General features: G+C 68.6%; 4 protein-coding genes across 4 annotated transcripts; 3 read left to right on the top strand and 1 right to left on the bottom strand.

Moving 5' to 3' along the window:
* Positions 1-2004: 2004 nt before the first annotated feature.
* On the top strand, positions 2005-3809 carry CHLNCDRAFT_136822 (hypothetical protein; the record flags this gene model as incomplete). The annotated part of the gene is made up of 8 exons (XM_005845637.1): positions 2005-2016; positions 2277-2356; positions 2499-2610; positions 2712-2734; positions 2836-2903; positions 3026-3102; positions 3398-3452; positions 3613-3809. 8 exons carry the CDS (start codon positions 2005-2007, stop codon positions 3807-3809), a joined length of 624 nt encoding a protein of 207 aa, XP_005845699.1.
* A 229-nt stretch (positions 3810-4038) lies between these two features.
* CHLNCDRAFT_136821 (hypothetical protein) lies at positions 4039-5886 on the bottom strand (the record flags this gene model as incomplete). The annotated part of the gene is made up of 6 exons (XM_005845538.1): positions 4039-4128; positions 4261-4354; positions 4478-4680; positions 4836-5076; positions 5291-5413; positions 5804-5886. 6 exons carry the CDS (start codon positions 5884-5886, stop codon positions 4039-4041), a joined length of 834 nt encoding a protein of 277 aa, XP_005845600.1.
* A 618-nt stretch (positions 5887-6504) lies between these two features.
* On the top strand, positions 6505-14647 carry CHLNCDRAFT_136820 (hypothetical protein; the record flags this gene model as incomplete). The annotated part of the gene is made up of 22 exons (XM_005845636.1): positions 6505-6560; positions 6748-6823; positions 7013-7165; positions 7351-7575; positions 7779-8936; positions 9095-9169; positions 9336-9425; positions 9618-9772; positions 9995-10043; positions 10235-10331; positions 10543-10601; positions 10847-10961; positions 11185-11260; positions 11420-11534; positions 11848-11915; positions 12128-12419; positions 12608-12693; positions 13014-13115; positions 13220-13281; positions 13427-13637; positions 13775-13859; positions 14057-14647. The coding sequence occupies 22 exons, from the start codon at positions 6505-6507 to the stop codon at positions 14645-14647; spliced, it is 3996 nt and encodes a 1331-aa protein (XP_005845698.1).
* A 311-nt stretch (positions 14648-14958) lies between these two features.
* Positions 14959-18646, top strand: CHLNCDRAFT_136819 (expressed protein; the record flags this gene model as incomplete). Its single annotated transcript, XM_005845635.1, has 12 exons — positions 14959-15440; positions 15572-15697; positions 15821-15875; positions 16060-16208; positions 16391-16521; positions 16676-16757; positions 16955-17075; positions 17296-17403; positions 17601-17669; positions 17827-18019; positions 18196-18311; positions 18566-18646. 12 exons carry the CDS (start codon positions 14959-14961, stop codon positions 18644-18646), a joined length of 1713 nt encoding a protein of 570 aa, XP_005845697.1.
* Positions 18647-24163: the final 5517 nt, after the last annotated feature.

Genomic DNA, 24163 nt, shown 5'->3' with positions numbered 1-24163 from the left:
CTGTGGGACTCTGGAGATAGCTGGTGGCTGCTGCTGCCGGAGCCGCACCTGGCGCAGGCGTTCCAGAGTGAGACCCTGCCGCCGCCAGCCGCCCGCCAGCCCTGGCGGCACGGCGTAGCCTCTGCCCCGTCGCTGGCAGCGCTGCTGGCTATGCCGCGTGCTGCGTGCTGCCAGCTGCCGTGCACGTCCTGGCCATGCCGGTCCTGTGCTGTTGTTCTCTGCTGCACCTTGTGCTGACGCCCTTTGCCCCCGCCTACCCTGCTGGCCCGCTGTGCAGCCATCCTGCTGCTGTGGCGCATGCTGCAGCGAGCCGCGGGCCTGGGTCTCCTGCCCCGCCACACAACCAACGGCCAAGTGCTGGCGCCTGCCCCCGCGGGGTCGGCGATTGCCCTGGCAGCCGCCGCCAAGGCGCAGCAGCGGGCGCAGCAGCAGCAGCCGCAGCAGCCCGCGCCCGGCCAGAACCACGGCACGTATGCAGCGTTGTGGCAGCAGCAGCAGCAGCAGCAGCCACCGCAGCCATCGCCGCCACAGCAGCCGGCGGCAGGCGCCTGGGGAGGCCTCCGGCTGGGCATGTGGGACACAGGCCCCAGCCTGCTCCACTCCTCTGTCGCCTCCACCGGGCCCGGGGCCCCAGGCGACGCAGCCGCCTCCGCCCTGCATCAGGTGCTGCAGGCGCTGGCCGCAGGCAGCAGCGGGACGCAGGCGCAGGCGCAGGCGCAGGCGCAGGCGGGGCCGGCCGGGCGCGGGGATGGCCTGGAGGCGCTGTATTCGGCCCTTGCCGACTGCCGCGCGGCCGCCTCTCAGCGCGGAGCATACTTTGAGGATTTGCTGCGGGTGGCCGCCCAGGGCGCCGCCACTCCCCAGACGCTGCAGCAGCAGATGCAGCTGCCGCCGCTGCGCCGGCTGCAGCAGCAGGGGCCGCAGCCGTGGGGCGCGCCGCCGCCGCCCCGGCCGCCGCAGGGCGGGCTGGGGCGGGGCGAGGTGGGAACCGCGCCTATGCTGCAGCCCAGCCCTGGCGAGGTGGGAACCGCGCCTGTGCTGCAGCCCAGCCCTCGAGTGCTGCAGCAGCAGCAGCCGACGCAGCAGCAGCCCCAGCCGCCTGCGACAACACAGCAGCAGCTGCATTCCCTGACCCTGCACCAGCAGCAGCAGGCAACCAGCCATAGCAGCGGCGGGGACCTCGTGAAGCACTAGGCTTGTGAATGAACCGCACCACTCCCGTGTTCAGGGCAACTTTACTCTCCTTTGTCCTTTCTTCCCCTCTCCTGTGGGTTGCCCACCTCAGTTTTCATTCAATTCAGTTCTTTCGTTTTCCTCTCTCCCAGTCACTCACCCACCAGGTCTCCCCCTTGACCGCACGCCTGCGCCTCAACCACATGCCTGCTTCACTCTGTGCCTGTGCCTCTGCCCAGCCTTCTACTGTCTGGTCGCCGTGTGTGGGCGGGTATTCTCTCTCCCCTCATTCTTATTAATCAATGCTTCTTGGCTCGATGCCTGGACCCCAGCTTACTGGACCCCAGCTTACCTGGACCCCAGCACCCACCATCTTTTACCGGCCGTTTGTGGCCCTGCATGGCACCCCAGTAGTGTCCGGTACCCCCTTTCCAAAACTCTCCCAACATGCACTGCTGTTTTTTCGTTCTATAAGGTTTCTATCCTCTCATGCGCCAAGCCTCTCATGTAATCGCAGCTAACGTGTGTCCAGGCTGCAGGCAGAGCAGGTGTGCTGCCTGCGCCCGGGGGCGGTGTGGGGGGTGGCGCGGTCGGCGCTGCTTTCCCCGCTGCCGCTGCTTGTCCAGGCACATGAGAGATGCTCGCAGCTCACTTTAGGTCCCCGCCGGAGACAATGAAGACGGAAGCTGTCCACAATGAGGGCTGGATCAGCCAGATGCAGGGCAGCTGCCGCGCGCGATGTGGGCGCTGGCACACCGTCGATTGCTGCAGCCACAAGAGGCACACCTGTGCCACACTCCAGCCCTAAAACAACACACCCTTTCGCACACCATGACCTCAGCCGTGGCTCTCTCGCCCTGTGCTGCCCGCCTGGGCTGCCGCCCCCTGGCCAGGCCGTCCAAGGCTGTGCTGCAGGGCAGCCGCGCTCTGGGCCCCCTGCAGCCGCCCATCCGCCCTCGCCTCCCCTGCGGCGCCCTGCGCGTTGCAGCGTACAAGGCGCGCCGGCTGCCGCATCCGCATCCAATGCCGCTGCCGCATCCTTGTGGCATGCCACTGGCAGCTAGCCTGCTTCATCAGCTGCCTTCCTGACGTCTGCCCTGCAGGGCAGCGAGGACGAGGAGGCTCCCCTGGGGCGGGAAGCCTTCCGCACAAGCTCCAACCTGCCTGCCTTCACGCGCCGCAGGTGCGCTTGGGAACACCGGGAACGCCCCCCACCTTGGGCCGCCATGCCGAGGCGCGCTCGCGCTGCACCAAGCCCACTGCGCCAGGGCTTCTGCCTGCACGGCGCCCCTCCCATCCATCCATCTCTGCTGCGCCGCCTGCAGGGAGCACGCCATCGGGCGCGTCGCCGCCGTCGGCTTTGCCGCCTCGCTTGTTGGGGAGCTGCTGGCGGGCATTGGGCCCATCACTCAGGCAAGCTCAACCGAGGCTGGATACGTGTGCTCGCTCACCCTGCTCCTGATTTGCACCCTTCGTCATAATCATACACACGTCTGCCAACCCTAAACCCTTTCTTTCGTTCTTTCTTTCTTTCGCAGCTGCACTACGAGACGGGCATCAGGTGGGCCACGCCCGCCGCCCCTGCTGATGCTGCCGCCTCGCGCCGGCCTCGCCCTGCAGCTAACTTCATGCGTGCCTGCAAACACCCATCCCGCCCCGCAGCTACAAGTGGCTGTACCTGGCGTTGGCCGCCCTCACGGGCTGGGGCCTGCTGGGCGCGGTGCTGCCAGGTGAGCGGATGCGTCGGCTTTCGCTGCCCACACTCGGCTGCACACATACATGGCATGTGGCAAGCGCACAGCTCAAAACCTTTCCGATCCTGCTCTCTGTCGTGCCTTGCTCTTGCCGCCAGGCTCGCCCACTTACGACCCCCAGAACCTGCGGGATGCCGACAAGCGCGCAGTGGTGGTGGTCAACCCCCTGAAGAACGTGAGGCTGCGTGCCGGCAACCGCAGCCGCCGCCGGCGCTGCGCTGCCACGGCTTGCTGGCTGTGCTGCTGCTGCCGGGACGCCGGGCAGCCCGGCCGCCTATGGAGCAGATTTTGGCACCCAGGTTGAGAATGGTTGTCAGGCTGCCTAACAACCAGTCTCATCTCGCTGGCAGCAATCTGCTCCACCATAGGGCTCGGTGCTGCTTGGCCTGCGTGTGTGCTTGCTCGATATAGCTATCGGGTGTCACGGTCGCAGTCACAGTGTGGGTGTGTGCGCCTGCTCCTGCCTGCAGCCCCGCAAGTTCCTGGTGCAGAACGAGGTGCTGGTGGGGCGCATCGCCATGGCAGGTGGGTGCAGTGCCGCGCCGTGCCGCGCCGTGCCTGCCCATCTCCCAGCTCTCTATCGGCAGCACATCGCCGCGGCGCTGCCTGCCCCGCACCGTCCTGCGCCCCGGCCGCGACCCACCCTCCCTGCCTCCCGCCCGCTGGCCTCCTCCCCGTCCTGCAGGCTTTGCGGGGGCGTGCGTGCTGGAGTACCTGTGGGGCGGCGAGGCGCCGCTGGCGCACCTGGGCCTCATCCAGCCCGGCACCCAGCTGACCAGCGCGCCCTGGTGGGTGGGGGGCCTGGTGCTGCTGTTTCTGGCCAATGGCCTGGGCCTGTTCTCGGCGCTGGGCGACCGCAGCCGCGACGACGACGCCTACTGAGCACGCCTGCCAGAGCTGGAGGGCAGTGGTTCGCAGGCGGGGGCAGCCAGCTTGGGGAGAGGCTGCACGAGGCAGCAACGGCGCGGATCCACAGCACGAATCGAGCGCTGCATAGTTGTTGCGTGGTTCAACGTTACACTGTAACTGCCTTTGCATCACTGAGTTGGGCCTGCTGGTGCACAGCAGCAGACTTTAAAGGCGCCCGCAGCAGGCGCACACACGTGGAGCGTCAGAGCGCCAGCGCCTGCTTCGCCACCTGCCGCAGCAAGCGGCACATCAGCCCCAGGTCCTGCTCCCGGCTCAGCCGGTGGTTGCCGTCCTGCGGCGGGCAGGCAAGGGGCGGCACCAGCAGGCGGGCTGGTCTGTGCCGAGCGTCTTACCACGCCAATTCGCAACACTCCTGCGCTGGTGTGCAGCCCTCCCTGCCTCGCCAGGCCCCACCACTCCTCACCGGCAGCAGCTCCAGGTGGAAAGCGCGGCTGCTGCGCTGCAGCTCATCCGCCAGCCGCTGCACCGCCTCCAGAGGCACCACATCGTCCCGCAGGCTGCACACACACACGTGCGCGCGCAGCATCAGGCACAGCAGGTGGTTGGAGGGGGAAGGGCCGCCACCCGGATGGTGTGTGTGTGTGTCCGAGCAAGGCAGGGCAAGCTGGCATGGGTCACACGTGTGGAGCTGCCGCTGAAAAGCGCGCCGCACCACATCCTCAAGAGAGGGCAGGACGCCGCTGGGCGCAAAGCGGCGGCACAGGCCCCACCTGTGCATCACGGCGACGGGGCACGTCAGCGCCTCCAGCTGCCCCGTGTGCAGCAGCAGGAAGTGCTGGCTGGCGTCCTCCAGCAGTTGCCGCCGCACGCGGATGCCCCCCTCCTGCGGGCAAGGAGCGGCAGCAGGTGGCAGGAGGAGGAGCACGCCAGCGGGAGACGATTACGGTGCAGCTGCACACGGCCGCAGCTAGTCCGCAGCAGGCAGCACTGGCAGCAGGCAGCCAGGGTCAATCCCAACCCAGCCCCGCACCCTCGCACCTCCACATAATCCGAGGGCAGCCTGACCAGCTCGTAGCCGGCGGCATCCGCCCCCGCGGGCTGCGCCACCTGCTGCCAGTGCAGGCTGATGTCCGGGGCGGGCGCCAGCAGCAGCAGGCCCTGCACCAGGTGCGGGCGCCGCAGCGCGGCGTGCAGCGCCAGCCACGCGCCCAGCGAGGACCCCACCAGCACCTGCCGCTGGCTGCCGATGGCATCCAGCAGCTGCAGCACATCTTCCAGCCTGCGGGGCAGCAGCGTGACGGGGTGGGGTGGGGTGGGGGCGCAGGTAAGTAGACAGCCGGCAGGCGGACAGCCGGCGGCAGGGCAACCGGGTTCAAACAGCAACGTTGCTGAGGTGCTCCTGAGTTGCGCAGCAAGGCGTCTGCCCTGCCACCCAGGCGCCCGCCGCCAGCCGCCCGCCCGCCACCCGCGCCCCGCCCGGTACCGCCACCCACCAGGTGGCCAGCGTGCATTCTAGAAAGTTGGGGGAGGAGTCGCCATGGCCTTGGTACTCCAGCGCCCAGTAGGTGCACCCCAGCTGCCGCGTGGCAAACTGCTCCAGCTCTCGCGCCTTGTCGCTGCGCCGAGGGGGGAGGGAGGGGGAGGGGGCATGGGTGAGCGGGCAGGCAGGCATGCGCTGGGCAGCAGCAGGGCAGCAAGCCAGAGCTGCGTGACCTGCTGGCGCAGCAGCAGGTATGTGTCATGTGTGCTCTGTCGTGACAAGCGCATGCTGAGGCGGCGGCGGCGGCAGCGGCTGGCGGCGGCGGAGGAGGAGGCGAGGAGGCTCGTCTGTCGCGCAGGGGCACAGGAGGAGGCAGGCGTTCCCAGTGCGCTCTCACCCGTGCATCGTGCTGGTCAGCCCTGCACGTAAGGCGGGGAGGGAGGCGGTCAGGCGTGGGCCAGGGCTAGCCTACAAGATCACATGCTGTCGTCAGCAGCAGCCGCCGCCCGTCTTGCCTGGCAGGTACACGATGTCGCCGTGCCGCCCCCACTGGGCCGGCACCTTGGTGTAGGCGATGCGGCAGCCATTGCGCACCAAGTACTGCGGCATGCCGCGTGGGCCCCAGCTGCGCGCCACGGGCAGCGGCGTCCTGCGGATGGCCGGTGGGAGCGGCGGCGGCGGCGACTTGTGTTTGACGGCTTCCCGGGGCGCTGCAAATCGCAATCCAGCGGTCCAACTCGCCTGCGTTTGCTGCTTGGGGTGTAGCGACTCAGCCAGCTGAGGTTGTGTTCTGATCGCACGCTCAGGTAAGTGGGGTGTGGTGGCAGCAGCCTGAAACGGGCGCAATCGAGGCAAGGAAGCAAAGCTGATTACTCGTGAGACGCCAGGGGATGCATTCCTGTAATCACCACCTGTTGGCACAGGGGTGGCTGGCGCGGGTGTGGCGACGGCAGCAGGAGCAGGCGACGGCAGTGTGCAGTGGCCGCGGGCCACAGTCTGTCAATGTGGTGGATGTGACAAGCACCACAGCGCCTAGCCAAGCTAATGGGGATGGAGGTGATGCTACAGAGGGTCGCCGCAGAGCTGCGCGCTGCGCCGCCGCTGGCCGCCCCAGCATGCCGCCTCAGCATGGGCCTGGGGCTGTATCTAATTCCGCGCATTGCTGGAGCCCACTGCAGACACAAAGGAAGGGATCGTGCAGGAAGGAAGTGCGATCGTGAGGCGGTGATGAGCGGCTACACAGGCTACAGCCAGCAGGCATATGGACAGCAGCAGCAGGGCCAGTACGGAGCGCAGGTTGTTGGTGCTGCTGTCTGTGGGCGGGTCGTGGTTGGGTGTCTGGCGTTTCTGCACTTCCACGCTGCCTCGCGCCCCCGCCGCGCCTCGGATTGCTGTATTGCTGTCCTCTGTGTGGGGTCAGCCCCCATCGGCACTCCGCCTGCCTTGCGATGCCGCCCCATGACCACGAAGCACTAGCTGCCTGCTTGACACGCTGTTTGGAGTCTTGCCACAGGGCCAGTATGGCTACGCGGGAGCCCAGCAGCAGGTGAGGCGCGCCACTGTAGGTCGGGCAGGGCGAGGCGTCGGGTCGGGTGTGCGGCGGCTGCGGCAGCACAGCCCGGAGCCAGAGCGACCGATGAACCGAGGCCATGTGTGGCGCCAGTTGTTGGCTGTTGGGCCGTCAAGGGTGGGCTTGTGACGCCCAGGCTGCTCTGCCTCGATTCCAAATCCACAGACCGGGACCGGAGGCTACGGGCAGGCCGCCTACGGCGCGCAAGGCGCGGGGGCCGCCGCCGGCGGCGCCGCAAGCACGGCCACGGCAGGCTACGGCCAGCAGCAGGCCCAGCAGGCGGGTTACTCTTCGTATGCAACAGCACAACAGCCGCAGGTAGCTCTCTCTGCGCCCGCCGGTTGGAGCTTGGCTGGGGGCGGGGCAATGGAAGGGTGGTTGGCAGATGTCCACCTGTCGTACTGCTGCTGGGGGAGGCGCAGAGCGTCTGGAACGAAGCCAAGCCGCCTCTTGTGACCGCTGCTGCTGCCGCCCCGTGCTCTCTCTCCGCCCGCTGCTGCCAGGCGGGAGGCTACCAGGCAGGCGGGCAGCAGCAGGCCCAGGCGGGATATGGCGCCGGGACCGCCGGTGGCACCGCTCCCGCGGCATATGGCGCCCCAGGTGCTGCCGTGGTAGCTCCCAGCTACGGTGCAAGTGCACAAGCGGGAGGCGGGGCTTCCGCGGCGTATGGCAGCGCGCAGCAGGCAGGCGGCGGCTACGGAAGCGCCCAGGGGGGCTACGGCACGCAGGTGTGTCGCGGTGGTGGTGGTGGTGGTGGATGGAGGTTTCCCAGGAGCAGCCCACCAGGGAGGAGCGGTCCACGGCTGGCTTTGGTTGCACGCATTGCATGGGATGTGCAGGCGCCCGCTGAGCAAGAGGAAAGGAGGGAGGCAGCTCCTCAACAACACATCCGTGCTCCGCCTGCCGGGCCGCTGCTGGCTCCCCCCTGCAGGCCCAGCAGCCCGTGAGCGCCTCGTACGCGCCGCCCACCGACCCCCGCCGAGCCGTGGGCTCGTCAGCGTATGGCGGCAGCGCGGCAGCCGCAGCGGCGCCTGCCTCCGCAGCCGCGCAGCCGCAGCAGCAGGCCGGGCAGTACGGTGGCGGGTACGGCGGCTACGCCACGCAGCAGCAGCAGCAGCCGGCGGCGGCTGCGGCCCCGGCCGCCGTGGCAGGCTCTGCGGCGTATGGCCAGCTGGCGCAGGTGGGCGGGTATGGGGCCGCCGCCTCCCAGCAGCCAGCGCAGTATGGCGCCGCCGCTGGCACGCAGTATGGCGCTGCGGCGCAGCAGCCTGCTGCTGGCGCCGCCGGGGCTGGAGCCGGGTATGGCACGCAGCAGCAGGCCGGTGCCTACGGCAGCCAGCAAAGCACCTATGGTGCGCCACAGCAGGCGGCGGCGGCCACGCCCTACGGCCAGCAGCCCACCGCGGCGGCGACGTACGGCGGCGCGGCGCCCGCGGCGCAGCCTGCCGCCGGCGGCGGCGCGTATGGCGGCGTGCAGCAGCAGGCTGGCGCATATGGGCGACAGGCATCGGCATATGGCCCCGCTGCCACGGCACAGCCCGCTGCAGCCGGCGGCGCCTACGGCCAGCAACGTGCAGCAGGCGGCTACGGCCAGGCGCCTGCCACTTCCGCGCCTGGCGGCTATGGGGCGGGCGCTGGCGCCCAGACCGGCTATGCCGGCGCCTCTGGCCCAGCGGCGGCTGCCCGCGCGGGCGGCGCCGCCGCGGGCTTTGGCGCGGCCCCAGCCCAAGCCCCAGGCTACGGCTCTGCCCTGCCCAAGCCAGCAGCAGCCGCTGCCCCGGGGGCTCCCGGTGCCGCTTCGTATGGCGGCGGCTACGCAGGCAGCGCCAGCCAGCCGGCAGGCGGCGGCGGCGGCGCCTTTGGGCGACAGGGAGGGTACAGCGCAGGCGGCGGCGTGCCAGCTGGGGCCTATGGCGGCCCCAAGGCACCAGCCGGCAGGCCGGGGCCCCCTGCCGGTGGCGGCTATGGCGCGCCGCCTGCTGGCGGCCGGCCTGGCGGCGGCTTTGGCCCGCCGCAGGCGTCCGCTGCGCCCTACTCCGGCCAGCGGCCCGGCGGCGGCGGCCCCTCCGGCTTCCCTTCTCCCCAGCAGGTGCGTGTGCCGGTGCAGGCGTTGCTGGTGCTGCCGCTGCTCCATCTTGACTGCACTGCCTGGCTCCCTGCTGCTGCTGGTGCTGCTGCGGGCGGCGCCAGTTGCCTGCCTGTCTGCCTGCCTGCTGACAGCAGGTGCTGCTGCCGCTCCTGCTGCAGGGCTCGCGCCCCGGGCCCCCCGGATACTCCCAGGGACCGCCCAAGCACAGGCCGGACAGCAGGCCGCCGCCGCGGGTGGGCTGCGCCGCACCGCGCAGGGCAGAGCGTGCGCTGCGTGGCCCTTCACCCTGCCGGCTGCGTGCTTGCCTGGGCACCGCCCCGCCCACCCCTGCCTTTACCTCATCCCCTGCCTTCACCTCAGCCCCCAGTGTGCCCGCTGTGCCTGCTGTGCCTGCTGCAGGACCGACCCTTCCACCTGGCCCCGCCCCCGGCCCACGAGCGCGGCCGCGAGCCCCCCACCCGCGACCACCACCGCAGCAGCAGGGACGAGGTGCGAGGCTGCAGGGCGGACACCCAGCCCGCTGTTTAGGGCCAGTATCCTGCCAGCCTGCTTGGCCGGCATCAAGTCTGGAAGGCAACCCCCCATCCTCCCCGCCCGCACAACCCACCACCTGCACACATGCGCCGCCGGCAGCGCCGCCGCCCCATCTGTGCCTTCCCTCCTCCGCCCGCGCGTCTGCAGCGGCCCGAGCGCAAGCACGAGGCCGCCGCGCCTCCCCGCCGGCGCAGCCCGTCGCCGCCGGAGCCGCGCCCTGTGGCCTACGGCGTGCGCATCCCGGGGCACAGCGTGGCGGGCGAGGGCGCAGAGTACCGGGAGATTGAGCGGCGGCACCCCAGGTGGGCGGGTGCGGCAGCGGGCTGGCTGGCTGAGCGGGTCGAGCCAGGCTACTGGGGGGCGGCTGCTGAGGGGGTGTGCTGAGAGGGTGCGCTGGTAGGTAGGAGGGTAGAGCGAGCCGGGAGGTGGGGCGTGGACGTCCCGGCGGGAGGCCGGCTGGTCCTCCCTTCAGGTCCTGCCGAGTGTACTGCTGACTGTACCGCACTGTACTGCCTGTACCGCAGGTTGTACATGGCCCATGACTTCACCAAGCTGGTCAACTGCTGGGCCCAGGTGCGGCGCCGCCGCCTCCTGCGCTGCCGCCGCCTCCCCTGCGCTGCCGGCGCCGCCCCTGCAGCCCCTGCCACTGCTGCTGCGCCGGCGGCTGCCGCCGCCACCTGCAACATGCCGCCTGCACCAAGCCGGCCGCCCCGCAGACACACGCTGCACGCTGCATGCTGCCGCTGCCGCTGCTGCTTGTGCAGGGTCCCGCCTGCACCACAGCCCTGGCCGGCGGGCTGGTTCCCCTTGACCGCCAGGTGCCTACGGAGCATTTGGTGGCGCCTGTGAAGCACGACACGAGTGAGCGGAGTGGAAGAGTGGAGGGGCGGGGGGGGGGGGGTGAGGCGCAAGGGGAGCGGCCTGGGGAACGGGGAGGCGGGGCAGCGCCGAGCGCCTGTGGCGGTGGTGGCTGCGCAGGGGATGGGGTCGTGTGGCCGCTCGTGGCTCTGCCCCCTGCCTGGTTTCGTCTCCCACGCCCCTCCCCGACTCTACTTGTGCCTGCCACCCGCAGGCTACGACCTCGATCTTCCCAACGTGGCGCCCTCGGGATCAGTCGTCTACAACGCAAAGGTGGGTGGGGCAGTGGTGGTGGCGGTGCGGCTGTCGGGTGGTGGGTGGTGGCGGTCTGTGTGCGCGGTTGCCGGCAGGCGCACACCTGCTCCTGCCATTCCTTCTGCAGCACATGCACACACACACACACACACACACACACGCACACACAAACACACACAAACACACACACACGCACACACAAACACACACAAACACACACACACACACACACGCACGCACACACACATCCGGCGCCCGAGCAGGTCATGTTCACGACCGGGCTGGGCGAGGGCGAGGTGGCGGCGCTGCTGGCGGGCGCCGCCGACAAGGCGGGCGACCACCTGTGCCGCCTGCTCAAGTTTGTGGTGGCGCGCGCAGGTGGGCAAGGCAGGGCTGCGGGGGCCGCGGGGCCGCGGGCTGGTGCCGGAAGGCCAAGAGGAGGCTGGCTGGCTGGCTGGCTGGCGTGTCGGCTGCTGCTGCTGCTGCTGCTGCCGCCGCCGCCCAGCCAGAGCCACCCACCGCCCAGCCACTCCCACATCCTCTGCTCTCCTGCCCAACCTTCTAATCAATAGTCCCCGCCGCTGCCGCCGCCGCCCTGCAGACCGCAACGGCGACAAGAGCGGCATCTTCTGCCTGGGGGGGCGGTGCGACCCCGCCATGGACGGCGACCCGACACAGTGAGTGGGGCGGGTGTGGTGGTGGCGGGTGAAGGCCGGACCAGGTGGTGGCGGCACAACAAGCCTCAGCGCAGCAGCAGCAGAGGCGGCACGCCAGGCAGCCCTGGCTCACCCTGCCCTGCCGCGCGGCTGCCCGACCTCTACCCGCGCGCGCTGCAGGGGCGACGCGGCGCTGGTGGCGGCGGCGCGGCGCCACGTGGCGGCGCAGGCCCGGTTGGAGCTGCCGCCGGCGGGGGCGGGCGCCTGGCTGCGCTTCATCGAAGTCCACTACACGGTGTGGTGGTGGGAAGGGGTGCTGGGTGGGGGTTTTGGGGGTGCTGGGTGGGGGTGTGGATGGGGGTGAGGGGTGGGCATTCCCCTTCCTGATCCGTCCCTGCTCCCTCGGCGCCGCTTGTTCCCCCCCTGCTCTCGCCCTGCCTTCCCCTCCCTTCCCTGCCCTGCGCTCCTTCTGCGCACCATCTTGCGGCCCTGCATGCCGCCATGCCACAGACCTCCCCTGGCGCGTCAATCCACCTGTCCGCCCTCGCCTTGCCCACCGCCGCCACCGCCGCTTGCCCCACCCTCCACCCCACCCGCCCCGCCTGCAGCGCCTGGACCGCAACGATGTGGAGCACCATCAGGAGGTGACGGTGGTGTTCATGGTGGATGCATCCAGGTGTGTGTGGCCTGGCCTGGTGTGCGGCCTGGTCTGCGCCTCGCTGCCTGCCTGCTGCAGTTCTTTTTTTGCCTGGTTGCGCCAGCCGTGCGCCCTCTTCCCCTCCCTCGCCGCCCGCGTGTATGCGTCCCGCGTATGCACCCCACCCTCGTGGCTCCCAGCCCTTCCTCCCCACCCCACCGCACCCCGCCCCACCCCCCACCGTCTCGCAGGTGCCTGCCCAGCGCCGCCGACTGGCCGCACGTGTGGCAGCAGCAGCAGAAGCCGGTGCTGCTGCAGAAGCTGGCGGCGGAGCGAGCGGCCAAGCAGGAGGCGGCGGCGGCCAAGGAGCCAAAGCCTGCGGCCGCGGGCGGGCTGAAGGAGGGCGGGGAGGAGGGCGAGAGAAAGGAAGGCGGGGAGGAGGGGGAGAAGGAGGGAGAGGTGGCGGCGGCGCGTGCCGTAGAGGAGCAGGAAGAGGAGGAGGCGCTTCCCGAGCCCGAGATGCCGGCGCGGCCTCAGCTGCAGGTGCGCTGTGCTGCTGTCACCCCACGCCGCACTCCTGCGCTGCAGCCTCTAGCCTCCTGTCCCAGCCACAGCACTCGCCCCTGTTGCCTGCACCCCTGGCCTTGCTGCCCCGCGCTGCCCTGCGCTGCCCCTGCCCGTGGCGCCACCCCTGCGCTTGCCGCCTGGCCCCTGCCCTCCCCCCTTCGCAGCTGGTGGGGCTCCATACCGACAAGCTGCGGCTCAAGACGGCAGCAGTGAGCCTGGACGGTCTGCTGGACTACAACACATCGGACAAGTGAGGGGGGGGGGGGGGGGGCTGGAGCCTGTGTGTGTGTGTGTGTGTGTGTGTGTGTGTGTGTGTGTGCGCGCGTGTGTTTTAGTGTATGTTGTGTGTGTGAGATGGGCTGGTGGACTGCAACCCCTCTCGCAAGCGTTGCGTTTGCGTTTGTATGGCGGTTGGGGTGGCGGTTGGGTGTGCGTGTCGTGCTGTGTGTGTGCAGGGGCGTGCCTGGCACTACAAACCCATCAAGCGCCCCACCGGCGAGCCCCCACCCACTGCCTGCTTGCCTCCCAACTCTGCCCATGCACTCCTGCCCTGACCTGCCCTGCCTGCAGGGACGAGTGCACCTTTGAGCTCAGCCTGTTTGCCGAGGCCTTCCACGAGGCTCTGATGCGGGACGCCGGCTGCACCATCCTGGCAGAGCTGTACCGCCAGCGGTACGTGGTTGTATCGCCATCTGCGCTCATGCTGGAGCAGCGCAAGCCCCGTTCCCTCCCCCCACTCACTGATCCGACTTTACCCGGCCGGGGCCTGCTTGCAGGGATGCGGCGGTCAAGCGGCGGGAGGACCGCAAGCGCAAGCGCGACGCGGAGAAGGCTTCAGGTATGCCCCCCTGCTTGTGCAACGTTCCCTGCAGCAAACACCGTCGATGCCAGCATGCTGGTTTGTCTGCCAGGTGCTGCCAGGAAGGCCCGAACCGGTGCCTGCGTGCACTGCTCTCCCGCATCGCCGCCTCCACACGCCGCAGAGTCCAAAAAGGCAAAGACCGAGGAGGTTCAGGCCAAGGAGGAGGCCTCAGAGGCGCTGGCAGCAACCTCCGCCGCCACCAGCGCCGCGGACGACAAGGCGGCGGCGGCTGCGGCGGGCGGCGGCGGCGCGAAGAAAGTGCGCGTGCTTTCCAGCCCGGCCCTGGCGCGCGCCTTCCGCTTCCTGGACAAGACGGGGGCGGGGTATATCAAGTGAGCAGGGTGGAGCTTGTAGTGGTGCTCGGCGGCTGGTAGCGGTGCTGGCAAGTGCTTGCTGGTGGTGGGAGGTACAGTCCTGAAGGAATGACCCCGAGGTGGGCGCCGCCGCCCCTTCCCGGTGCGCCGCGCAGGACGGAGGACCTGCGGCGGCTGCTGGACGCCCTGGGCCTGGCCCTTCATCACGTGGTGGCCATGGAGCTGTGTGTGGCTGTGTCGGTGAGCTAGGAGGGGGGACAGCACGGGGGTGCCGAGTGAGTGGGTGAGCATGCGGGGAGCAGCGGGCCTTGTCTGCTGCCCTGCCCAGTGGCTTCGTCAGCCCACCCTGCAGCTGTGCAGTGCTCGCGCAGAGCACGACGCGCTGCAACCAAAACCGAGCATGGCCCCCTGTGCCCTGGGCCCCCCATTTGGCGCAGGACACGGGGCGGTACAAGAACGAGCGGGTGCAGTACATGCGGCTGTGCGAGACCGAGGTGGATGCCCCCAGCGAGCCCGAGCCGGCCCCGGCTGCTCCCGCCGCACCTGCTGGTGTGCAGCCTGCCGAGCCTGCGCCAGCAGCAGCGCCGACTGGCGAGCCGGCAGCGGCCACGGCGGCAGAGGCAAAGCAGGAGGAGGAGGCAGCGCAGGCGCAGCAGGCGGGCGAGGATGTGGAAATGAAGGGGGAGCCCGAGGGGGAGGCTGCTCCGGCAGCGGAGCCGGCACCAGAGACTGCGGCTGCTGCGCCGGAAGCAGACGAAGAGATGCGGGATGCGGCAGTGGCAGCAGATGGCGGCGTGGTGAAGGAGGAGCAGGAGGAGCATGGGAAGCATGCGCAGCAGGAGGGCGAGCAGGCCGGGCAACTGGACGGCGAGCAGGCGCAGCAGACGTTAGAGCAAGCGCAGGCGGATGAGGCCAAGCAGGTGCAGGAGGCAGATGACTTCATTAAAGTTGGTGATGACGAGGCTTCGGGCCGCATCGGCACCGCCGATCACGCGCAGCAGGCGGCAGGAGCGGCTGAGCTGGAATGAGGACAGGCACCGCTGTGACCTGGCGCCAGCGGGACCCGCTGGGCACCCTGACCCCCCAACTTGATCTGTAACTGAAACATGATCAAAGGCCGGGGCCGGGCCTAGGGGCCCTGGGAAGTTGCTGCTTCTCATGCTGGCCCTGCGCTTGTTGCGGGTGGCTTCGGCGGCCGCTGTGATTTTAGGGCTGCTAGTGGTTGGATCCATCGTGCGACCGAGGGCAGCAGTGACCGTCTTGCGCACGGCAAAGGTGCGCTGTGTCCTGTCCGCTGTGGCTGATCATTTCTCTTTGTTCTCGAAGACAATCGCCCGCCATGATGGTGCAGGATGTCGAGCCCGCTGCAACGGTGCAGCGCTCGGACCTGGAGACTGGCGACGGCGGCCCTGCGGCAGCAGACGCAGCGGCGGCATGCGAGTGCCCGCCGGCTGATTGTCCCCCAATCCAGAAGTGCCTGTGCCCGCCAGCCCAGGATTGCACGTGTGACGATCAGGAGTCACCAAAAGACTGCCCTCCCGCTGAGTTCAAGTGCGAGGAGCAAGGCGCCGAGCCAGCCAAGACGGCCAAGGCAGCCGATTCGGCAGGCGGCGCAGGCGGGCCAGCCGGGGCGCCGCCGCACGCTGGCTGGCGCTCCAGCCCTCATGTGGCAGCCACGAGCTACAAGCCCGGCCTGCGGGCGCGGCAGATGCAGAAGGGCGTCGTGTCGTACGGCGCCCCGGCCCGCCCGCGCCGTGCCCTGGCCAAGCTGTTGAACGGCGAGCCCATCAGTGTGGCAGCTGTCGGCGGCAGCATCACCTGGTGAGCGCCTGCCTGCCTGCCTGCCTTGCCTGCTTTTCTCGCATCATCCTGCTACGCAGGCCAGGGGGCCATGCCCGTTCCATCCACCCATGCCGTCGTGCTGCCTGGCCCGTGCTTTTTGCGTTCGGCAGGGGCGAGGGGGCAGAGAATGTTGGCCAGACCGACTATGCTGCCCGGGTGTTTGCCTGGATCCGGGAAACCTTCCCCAAGGCAAACCACACACTGGTCAACGCCGCCATCCCCGGAGTTCCCAGCAGGTGGGCTGGCAACGGGCAGTGTCGCTGCCTCTGTGGCCGGCTGCCATCCCGCTTGCCTCCCAGCATGCATGCCTCGTCCTGCCCGCCCTCACGCCTGCTGCTGCTGCCCTCGCCATGTTTCAGCTACTTTGCACTCTGCAACCGCTGGCACGTGCCAGAGGATGTGGACTTGGTGGTGGTCGAGGCAAGCGCTGCTGCGCTGCGCCGCTGCACTGTCAACACGCTGCGCCGCTGCTGGTGTCCTGTCCGAGACGCGGGACACTTGGCCTCCTGTCATGCCGCACATCCATGGCGGTACACTGCCCTTCGCTGCCCCTGCATGCCGCTGGTCCCGCCCCGCCCCCTTGCCTCCTCCCCTGCAGTTCAATGTGAATGACAACGTCGATGGCAGCCCCGGCTCAGGCATGCGCCTGGCGCACGAGCGGCTGCTGAGGAAGCTGCTGCAGTACCGCAATCGGCCCGCTGTGCTGGAGCTCGTGTTTTACCGCTACCCCGCCCCCGACTTTACATTGTGAGTGTGGGGGGAGTGAGCGGGGCCCAGGCAGGCGGGCTACGCAGGATGCGGCCGAGCGATCCGCTCCCCAAACTTTCCACCTCACCTCATGTACGGGACGGAGGATGTGCTGCCCACCGGCCGTCCTCAACTGCACGATGCCTGCATCAACGACCCTCCCCGTGGGCCGCGCTGTGCAGAGGCGGGGACCTGGGGTCGCAGTACCGGTACCACGGCGACGACGAGATCGGGGTACTGGCCCAGTACTACCACACCCCCTGGCTGGCCACCCGCAGCCTGGTGTGGGACTACCTGCAGGAGACGGCCCTGGGTGCGCGCGCCTTTCCTGCAGCAGCTCTTGTTTCTGTTTCCTGGTGGCTTGCAGCGCGGCTGCAGCGCGGCGCCTGGCAGGCGACAGCTGGGTGGCGCGAGCGCCGCCGGCCCGCCGGCCGGCTCACCTCCCGCTGCGTTGCCTGCGCCCGCAGACCCCAAGTCTCGCACCGGTGAGATGGTCGGCATGTGGGCCACCACAGACGACGGCGACCACCCCAGCGACACGGGCCACGGGTGAGAGCCGCGCCGTGCCGCCTCCTCCTGCTCCTCGTCGCCCGGTGCCGCCACCTTGCGCCAACACCCGCCCCAGCACAGGCGCTGCCGCTGTCCTCCGCCCCGCCTGCCGCCGCCTGCCCCTGCTTGGCGCGGGCAGCCGGCCACCCATCGCTGTGTCGCTGCCTCGCCGCTCTGCCCTGCTGGAAGCGGTGCAGGTGGCTGGCGGACCTCGTCATTTACTGGATGCAGCAGGTTATGGATGACCTGGTGCGGCACCCGCTGGAGGCCGAAGACGAGGAGGAGGCGCAGGCGCCGCTGTCGCTGCCCATGTACATCGTGCGCTCGTGGCTGGAAGCACAGCCACAGCACGACCACAGCACGCTGGGCGGGCGCCTGCTGCGTCGTGCTGCCTCTGCCCAGGCCACCACGTGCTGAGCCTGCTGCCGTGGCTGGCGTGCCTGCTGCTGCCGGTTGGGTTGCCCGCCGGCGCGGGTCCCTGTCGGCCTGTCTGGCGCCACACCCGCCGCTGCTCCGCCGCCGCCGCCACCCGCTGCAGGGCAACTTTGAGAGCAAGAGCAACACGTGCCTAATGGGGACGATGATGAAGGATCTGGTGACGGCCGCCGACCCAGCATTCAAGTGGGTCAACGAAGGCACAGCCAAGGTGGGTGCCCATTGCACGGCGGCACCCACCTGTGGATGCAGTGCACGGCTGGCTCCTCACGGCTTCCGCTGCTGCTGCAGCTGCTGTTGCTGATGCCGCTTTCATTTGCTGTTGCTACTGCTTTCGTGTCGGCGCTACTGTGCCTCCCGGCCGATGTGTCATCGCGCTCCCACCTCCTCCTCCGCCCCGGCCTGCAGAAGCCCAAGTGGGGCTACGTGAGCACCCAGCCCGGCAGCTCGCTAGAGATCACGCTCAGCACCAACGTGGTACGCTGCTGAGCTGGCGGCGCCATGTGCTGAGTTGGCGGCGCCATGTGCTGAGTTGGCGGCGCCGACAAGCGGCGTCTGGCCTCGTGCCGCTTGCCCCTGCGCGTGCCGTGCCCACGCGGCCCGTGCCGTGTGCTGCGCTGCCCCACCTGAGCAGTTGGAGGGCCAGGAGGCGGGGTACAACGTGAGCCTTGGCGTGGGCCACCTGAAGAGCTACGAGCACATGGGGTGGTGGGAGATGACGTGCGTGGAGGGCTGCGCCTGCGACCCGCTCACGCGGAACGGCCACCACGTGACCCCGGAGAAGCAGTCACAGCTGTTCCATGCGATGGCCCTGGTCTCCGCCTCAGGTGTGGTGTGGCGGCGTGCTGCTGCCCGCCTGACGCTTGCAAGGGGTGTGCGTGACGATGGTGTGTGTGCGCGCGTGTGCACACGAGTGTGTGTTGTTGCACAGAAAGTGCAGCTGCGTCATGACATGCCAGCACGCCTCCTGGGCCTCCCTGTTTCCTTCCCCGCTACTCTGCAGACACGTGCCGCCTCAGGTTTACGGTGCTGGATGAGACGGAGTCTGGGGAGCACAAGTTCAAACTGCTGGGACTGGTGATTAGCGAAGCGGCCGACATGGTGGTGAACACCGAACCGGTGCGTCTGGCTGCCTGACACTGCAGCAGCCTGCAATGGCATGCAAATTCGCTCAGCCATGGCAGCAGGCAGCGCATGGTGGTGGTCGGCAGGCAGGCAGGCAGACAGGCGCTGTGCGCAGTCGGCGTGTGCCGGCGTGCACGCCGCCCTGCGTTTGTACGGCCCAGCTGCGATTGAGCAAGGGCCTGCTTGCAGGTGCTGGCTTGGTGGTGCGTAACAGCTGCCTGCTGCTGTGTCACATCTTGAATGTGCAGGAAGAAGACCACCCCGTGTCGATTCAGTATGAGCTGGGCAAGAACGGGACAGCGGCCGAGTTCGCACTTGGCGGGATCTGACGGGAGCTGCCACGCACATCTGGCAGCCAGCTGCGAGCCGTCAGTCTTCCTTTCGCTGCATCTCCTTCACTGTGCTCCCATCACTGCTATTCTTTGCCAAACGCCTCTGGTTCGAAACTTTCTAATTGATGATTGGAGAGAGAATCAAAGCTGCTCGCTGCTCCCCTGTCCAGCCATTCTGGCTCAGCAGCCACTCATTCTGCTGCAGAGGGGCGTCTGCCCCTGGCGGTCGATCAACAACTCGGGGGAGGTTGGAGGCAGCGGCCACCTCCTAGCCAGGCCGACCGTGGCACTGACAGGCCTGGCAAATGCGGAGCAAGAGGCTGCACAGGCTGGGGCCCGACCCCCAGCAACAGCAGGCTGCAACCTCCGGGCAGCAGGCCACGTCCGGCAACCCAGAGGTGGAAGAGTCCCTTGCAGAGGCCCACCAAGCAGTTGGGCAACCGGCGGCTGGTCAGCAGCTAGGACTGAAGGCGGGCGGGGCGGGGTCGTGTGGCCGCCGCCGCCCGCCCCGCGCTCACCTGCAGCGGGCTCGCCTGGCACCATCTGCGGCAGGCCCGCTGCCTGCAGCCAAACATGACAGACCGGCGCTGCGACCCACAACCCATGCTGCGGACCTGTCCCGCCAGGCAGGCCCTGTCGGGTCCGCGGCGCCACCGGCACAAGTGCCACGCCAATCGGCCAAGCCAGCTGTGCATCCGCCAGCAGCCGGCGCGGCGCCAGGCGCGGCATCAGCAGCCGCAGCACAGCTGGTAGATCCATTGCTGCTGTGGCAACGGGAGCAGCTGGAACTGCGCTGGATGCAGGAGAGGGCGGCAGCGGGAGGGCAGTCGGCAGCACCCAGCAGCCAGCGCCACGAGCTGCCTGCTGCTACTGCGGCGGCGGCTGCGGCCGCCAGTGGGGGACGCGGTTTTGCATCTGCGTCTGGAGGGCAGAGCAGGCCAGTGCTGGCAGCAGCAAGGCCGGCACACAGCAGCCGCCTACGAAGCAGCTTGCAGCACCCAGCTGTAGTTACCGTGGCAGGGGCCGGCGTGCCTGCTCAGCCAGCAAACAGCAACAAAGAGCAGCGCTCCCCAAACCACCTGGCTGCCGCGGCTGCGGGGCACGGGCCACTGCCGCCTGCAGAGCACAGCAAGCTGAGCGCAAGCAGCCGGGAGGCTGGAGTGCTCCAATGGAGGCTGCAGAATCATCCCAAGAACCGGCAGAAGCTGCCACTGGGAAGGGAGCAGCAGACGGTGCCTGAGGAGGGCTGTGAGCAGCAGCACCAGCCAGAGCAAGAGAAGGACCACCGGCAGCAGGAGGAGCAGCTGGTCATCGATGCCCTGTTTGAAGAGAGCTCGCAGGAGGAGGAGGAGGAGGAGGAGGAGGAGGAGGAGGAGGCAGCAGCTGGCGTGGCGGCCAGAGAGGAGATCAGGGGCGGCTCGCCGCTGCACCCTGAGCTGCCAGCAGCTGGCACGCTGGCACACCCGCCGGAAGAGGAGCAGCCCGGGGTGCAGCAGGGCGAACTGCCAGCAGCAGCGAGTCCGGCAGCAGCGGATGCGGAGTCGGCTCCGTCGGCTGCGGCCGCAGCAGCCGCAGCGCCCGAGCCGCCCTGTTGGGACCTGGCGTCGCTGTTCCTTCGCTGGCTGCAGGTGCCAGGCGCTGCCAGCAGTGCGCAGCAGTGGCACGAGCACCAGCCTCAGCCTGATGACCCAAAAGTCCCACCAGGCTGCTGCATCTGAAGCGCTGCCCGTGGCACCGCACCCCTGCTGCAGGAGCAGCCCAGCCGGGAGGCCTCTGCTGCGGTGTGCGAGGCGTGGTCGACATCCCATGGGCACCAGCTCTCCAAGCTCAGGTGTGGGGTGCTGGAGCAGGCGCATTCAGGCACTGTGGTCAGCCACCTCGTGTGACCTCGTCGTCCATCCTGCGCCTGCCTGCCCATGGCTGTCACATCTGGGAGTTGATGGCTCGGTGTGCAGGCAAGTCAGGAAGAAGCTGAAGCAGGAGCAGAAGGTGGAGGCGATAAGGCGGGTGGGCGCTAGGAGTGGACAGCAGCCAGGTGGCTGGATTTGGAGAGCCACCACCATGCCAGCGCCTGAACAGCAGGTGCAGCTGGAGCAGCCGCCGCCGGCACTAGCTCAGCAGGAGGAGCAGGAGGAGGTGCGGGGGCAGGAGGAGCATGGGGATGGGGAGCAGCCCCAGCACACCCAGCAGGAGCAGCAGGAGCAGCAGGCCCCGCAGCAGGCCCAGCTGAGGGAGGTTGCTCTCAGCGACTTGCAGCTGCCATCCCCGCCAGCAACAGTGCTTGCTTCGGCAGATGAGGTGCAGTCAGCGGGGCCCGGCAGGATGGCGCAGCCCCAGCCCCACCCACAGATTGGGGCTTCCACTGGCACCGGCCTTCCGGGTGACGCGTGGACCTCTGCCAACGTGGGCGGCGCAGCACGGACGCCCCTTGCCACCACCTGGCAGCAGCACGGGCCCACAGCATCAACAAGCGCTGGCAGCAGGGCAGCAAGCCCTGCCGGGGCAGGCGTGGCGACGGGGGCGGTGCCAGACGGGTGGCAGCACAGCGTTCTGGCGCAGTGGCGCCAGCTGGCACAGCAGCAGGGGAGGAGCTGGGCAGGGCAGGTGGAGCCGGCATCGACTGACTGGCTGGCAGATGCTGGTGGCCTGCTCAAGCTGCTATTGTCAGTGGCAGAGATGGAGATCCGCAGCTGCCTACTTCCCCCAGCGTCGGCAGCAAAGGCAGCACAGCGCAGGCGCCGCCTGGTGCCAGCCCAAGTGCTGAACTGGCCTCGCCCGCAGAAGCCGCAGCTGCGAGAGCGGCGGGCGCTGCCGCACGCTGCGGCAGAAGCCGCTGCGGCAGGACAGCAACCGGCTGGCGAAGCGGCAGCCACGCAGCGAACACCACCACAGGGGCCAGCGCAGGCGGCAGCTTCCGCTGAGGGGCAGCCAGAGCCAGAAAGCATGATAGGCCTGCCCGGTGGGGCGCCTGCAGTGGCAGGTGGCAGCGGCGGCAGCGACAGCGGCAGTCAGCAGAAGCACTGCTCAACCCCGGGCTGCACGGGCCGGCCAGCCCAAGAGTGCGGCAAGTGCATCGGCTGCTGCCATGGTGACTGCGGCAGTTACTCTCACCGCCAGCGGGCCAAGGAGCTCTTGGAGCAGCGGCAGCAAAAGCAGCACCAGGCGCTGCAGGCCCGGCAACAGCCGGCTGCTCAGGTGCAGGCACCAATGGCGGCAAGCTCTGCGCATGCTCCCATGCTGGCAGCCCCTCCTGCGCTGTACCTGCTGCCCTTCCAGCTGCCGCCACAGCTGCAGGGGGAGCAGCCCGGTGCACCGCAATACATGCTGCTGCAGCAGCAGCAGCTGCCTCTTCTGCAGCAGGCACAGCAGCTGACTCTCCTGCCGCTGCAGCACGCCGTTCCCCAGGCTGGGGTGGGCTTGCACGGCATCCATGGGGGCGCTGGGTTCTTGCTGCCATCTCCCTTCTTCTTCCAGCAGCCCCCCGCTCCCATGATGCCAACTGCCAGCGCCCCAGCACAGGTGGGTGCGCACATTGCATCAATGCTGCCGTGTGTCATACTGTCCCCAGCATTCATGGCCCTGCTGCTGACGGTTTGGCCTGCATGCACAGGGCCCCATAGCACAGCAGCAGCAGCAGCAGGAGCAGGGTGGAGTGGAGGAGCACACCGCAGCCGTCCAGTGAGGGCACGCTTGGCCTTGCATCTAGATGGTGCTCACTGGATCCAACGTAGACAACAGCAGCAGGACAGCGGCACATGAGGTGGGGCAGCGCAGCCGCGATGCAGGAAGGTAGCATCGTGGGGCGCCACGCCGGGCGCAAGGGCAGCCGGCGTCACCGGGCACAGCACTAGCGAGTCACTTCATGAGTAGCCCTCCTCCATGAGACACTGCTGTTCAACAGTTACAACAAAGTGAATCGGCGCACTAGCACAGAAGAAGAAAGAGAGCAGTACCAAGCGTTGAATCGTCAGTACCGAGGACCTCGTGAATTGTCTTACGAGAGTGGCAGCCAGCAGGTAGCCAAAGCTGAATAGCTGGGGTAAGTGGCGAAGATAGGAGGGGCAAGCCAGGTTAAGAGAAAAGGCAAACGACAGTTGGTCAAGAATGGGTGAGGGAGATGAAAATTTGTGAGAGGGAGCTGACGGGTTGACTCGTCCATGTACGATGAAACAACGCACACGAGATGCATCCCACACACCAGGCTGTCTGTTGCGCTGGCATGTTGCATATCTGCATGCCACGGCAGCCCTGGGTTGGGGCGCCTGGCCAGCCGGCCTCGCCCGCAGTTAAGGTTCTGCTGAAATTGCTAGTGCTGGAACTGCACGCCGGCCAAAGGTGGCGCTCAGGCGCGAGCATCGCCAGTCCGCTTCACCTGCAAGTTCACGGGCGGAGCACAGAGGGGGTGGTTGCCGGAACGCATGGCACCTTTTTCAAAGGCAGGCGACAGGCACCACCGACTGGCGGGCACGCTCTGGTGCAACACACTGTGGCTTGTTAACAATGCTGACCACCGCCCCTTCAAACACCATTCCCCGTGTGTGGGATCTCCACCCCCCGGGCCCCGCTCACCACCTCCCCGCCGTCATCCAGCTCCGCCTCCAGCGCCTCCAGCTGCTCCGCCTTGAGCGGCGGCAGCTCGCTGCAGCACGCGCCGCACTTGATGGCCGTGTAGGGCACCTCGGCGTTGCCGCAGTACTGCAGCAGCGGGGCGTGTGGGTGGGCACGCGGCGCACGGGGTGGGGCAGCCACTGCTGCGGCTCAAACACAACAGCGATGAGCCAGCCTGCGGCTCTGCTGCCCATGATTGGTTTGGACTGGCCAGAGTGCATGTGTTGCCCCCTGATGTGGCACCCTCCCGATTGGGCAACCCCCGCCCCCGCTCGCTCCTGGCAGCCCGCGCGGCGCTCCCCTCCCATACGTGAACTGACCCCATAGAGCCATGTTTGAGGGTTGAGCGGGGCGGAGCGGGGCTGCTTGCACACGTGATGGCATGCACGCTTCAACGCTCCCGCTGTCATCTCACCTCTCTAGCGTCAGAAATACAACTCTTACAAGCCAACCAACACGAACAGAGAGACCGAACAACAGAAATGAACAGGAAATATGAAGCCGCCACAGGCGGCAGCACCTTTCAGCGGAGACGGCAAAGCGTACAAGGCACACTTCTTCAATGGTTCTTGCAATTGCCACCCTTACCGGTTATACAGCCACAGTGCCGCCCACACCGCGCACCATTCTTCTTGCAGCTGCAGTTCCGGGTGCAGGCGCCGCGGCAGCCGCAGCGCACGGCTGCCTTGCCGCCGCCGGGCTGCGCCGCCATCGCCACATTGAGAGACACCACAGGCACTCCTCGCTGCGCCGTGCCGCTGAAGGTCAGCTCGCTGGCCAGGCTGGGTGGCGCCTTAGATAGCCTGCTGGCCTGATGCATACCCTCCACCACTCCAGCTCCGCTCCGCAGCCGGTACATGGTCACGCCAAAGGGCCGCTTGATCTCCACCACGCGGCACACGATGC

The sequence above is a fragment of the Chlorella variabilis genome (genome assembly GCF_000147415.1).
Source record: "Chlorella variabilis unplaced genomic scaffold CHLNCscaffold_17, whole genome shotgun sequence".
Taxonomy (NCBI): domain Eukaryota; kingdom Viridiplantae; phylum Chlorophyta; class Trebouxiophyceae; order Chlorellales; family Chlorellaceae; genus Chlorella; species Chlorella variabilis.
The sequence above is the reverse complement of the archived record's forward strand: the minus strand, read 5'-3'. Positions and strand labels throughout refer to the sequence as shown.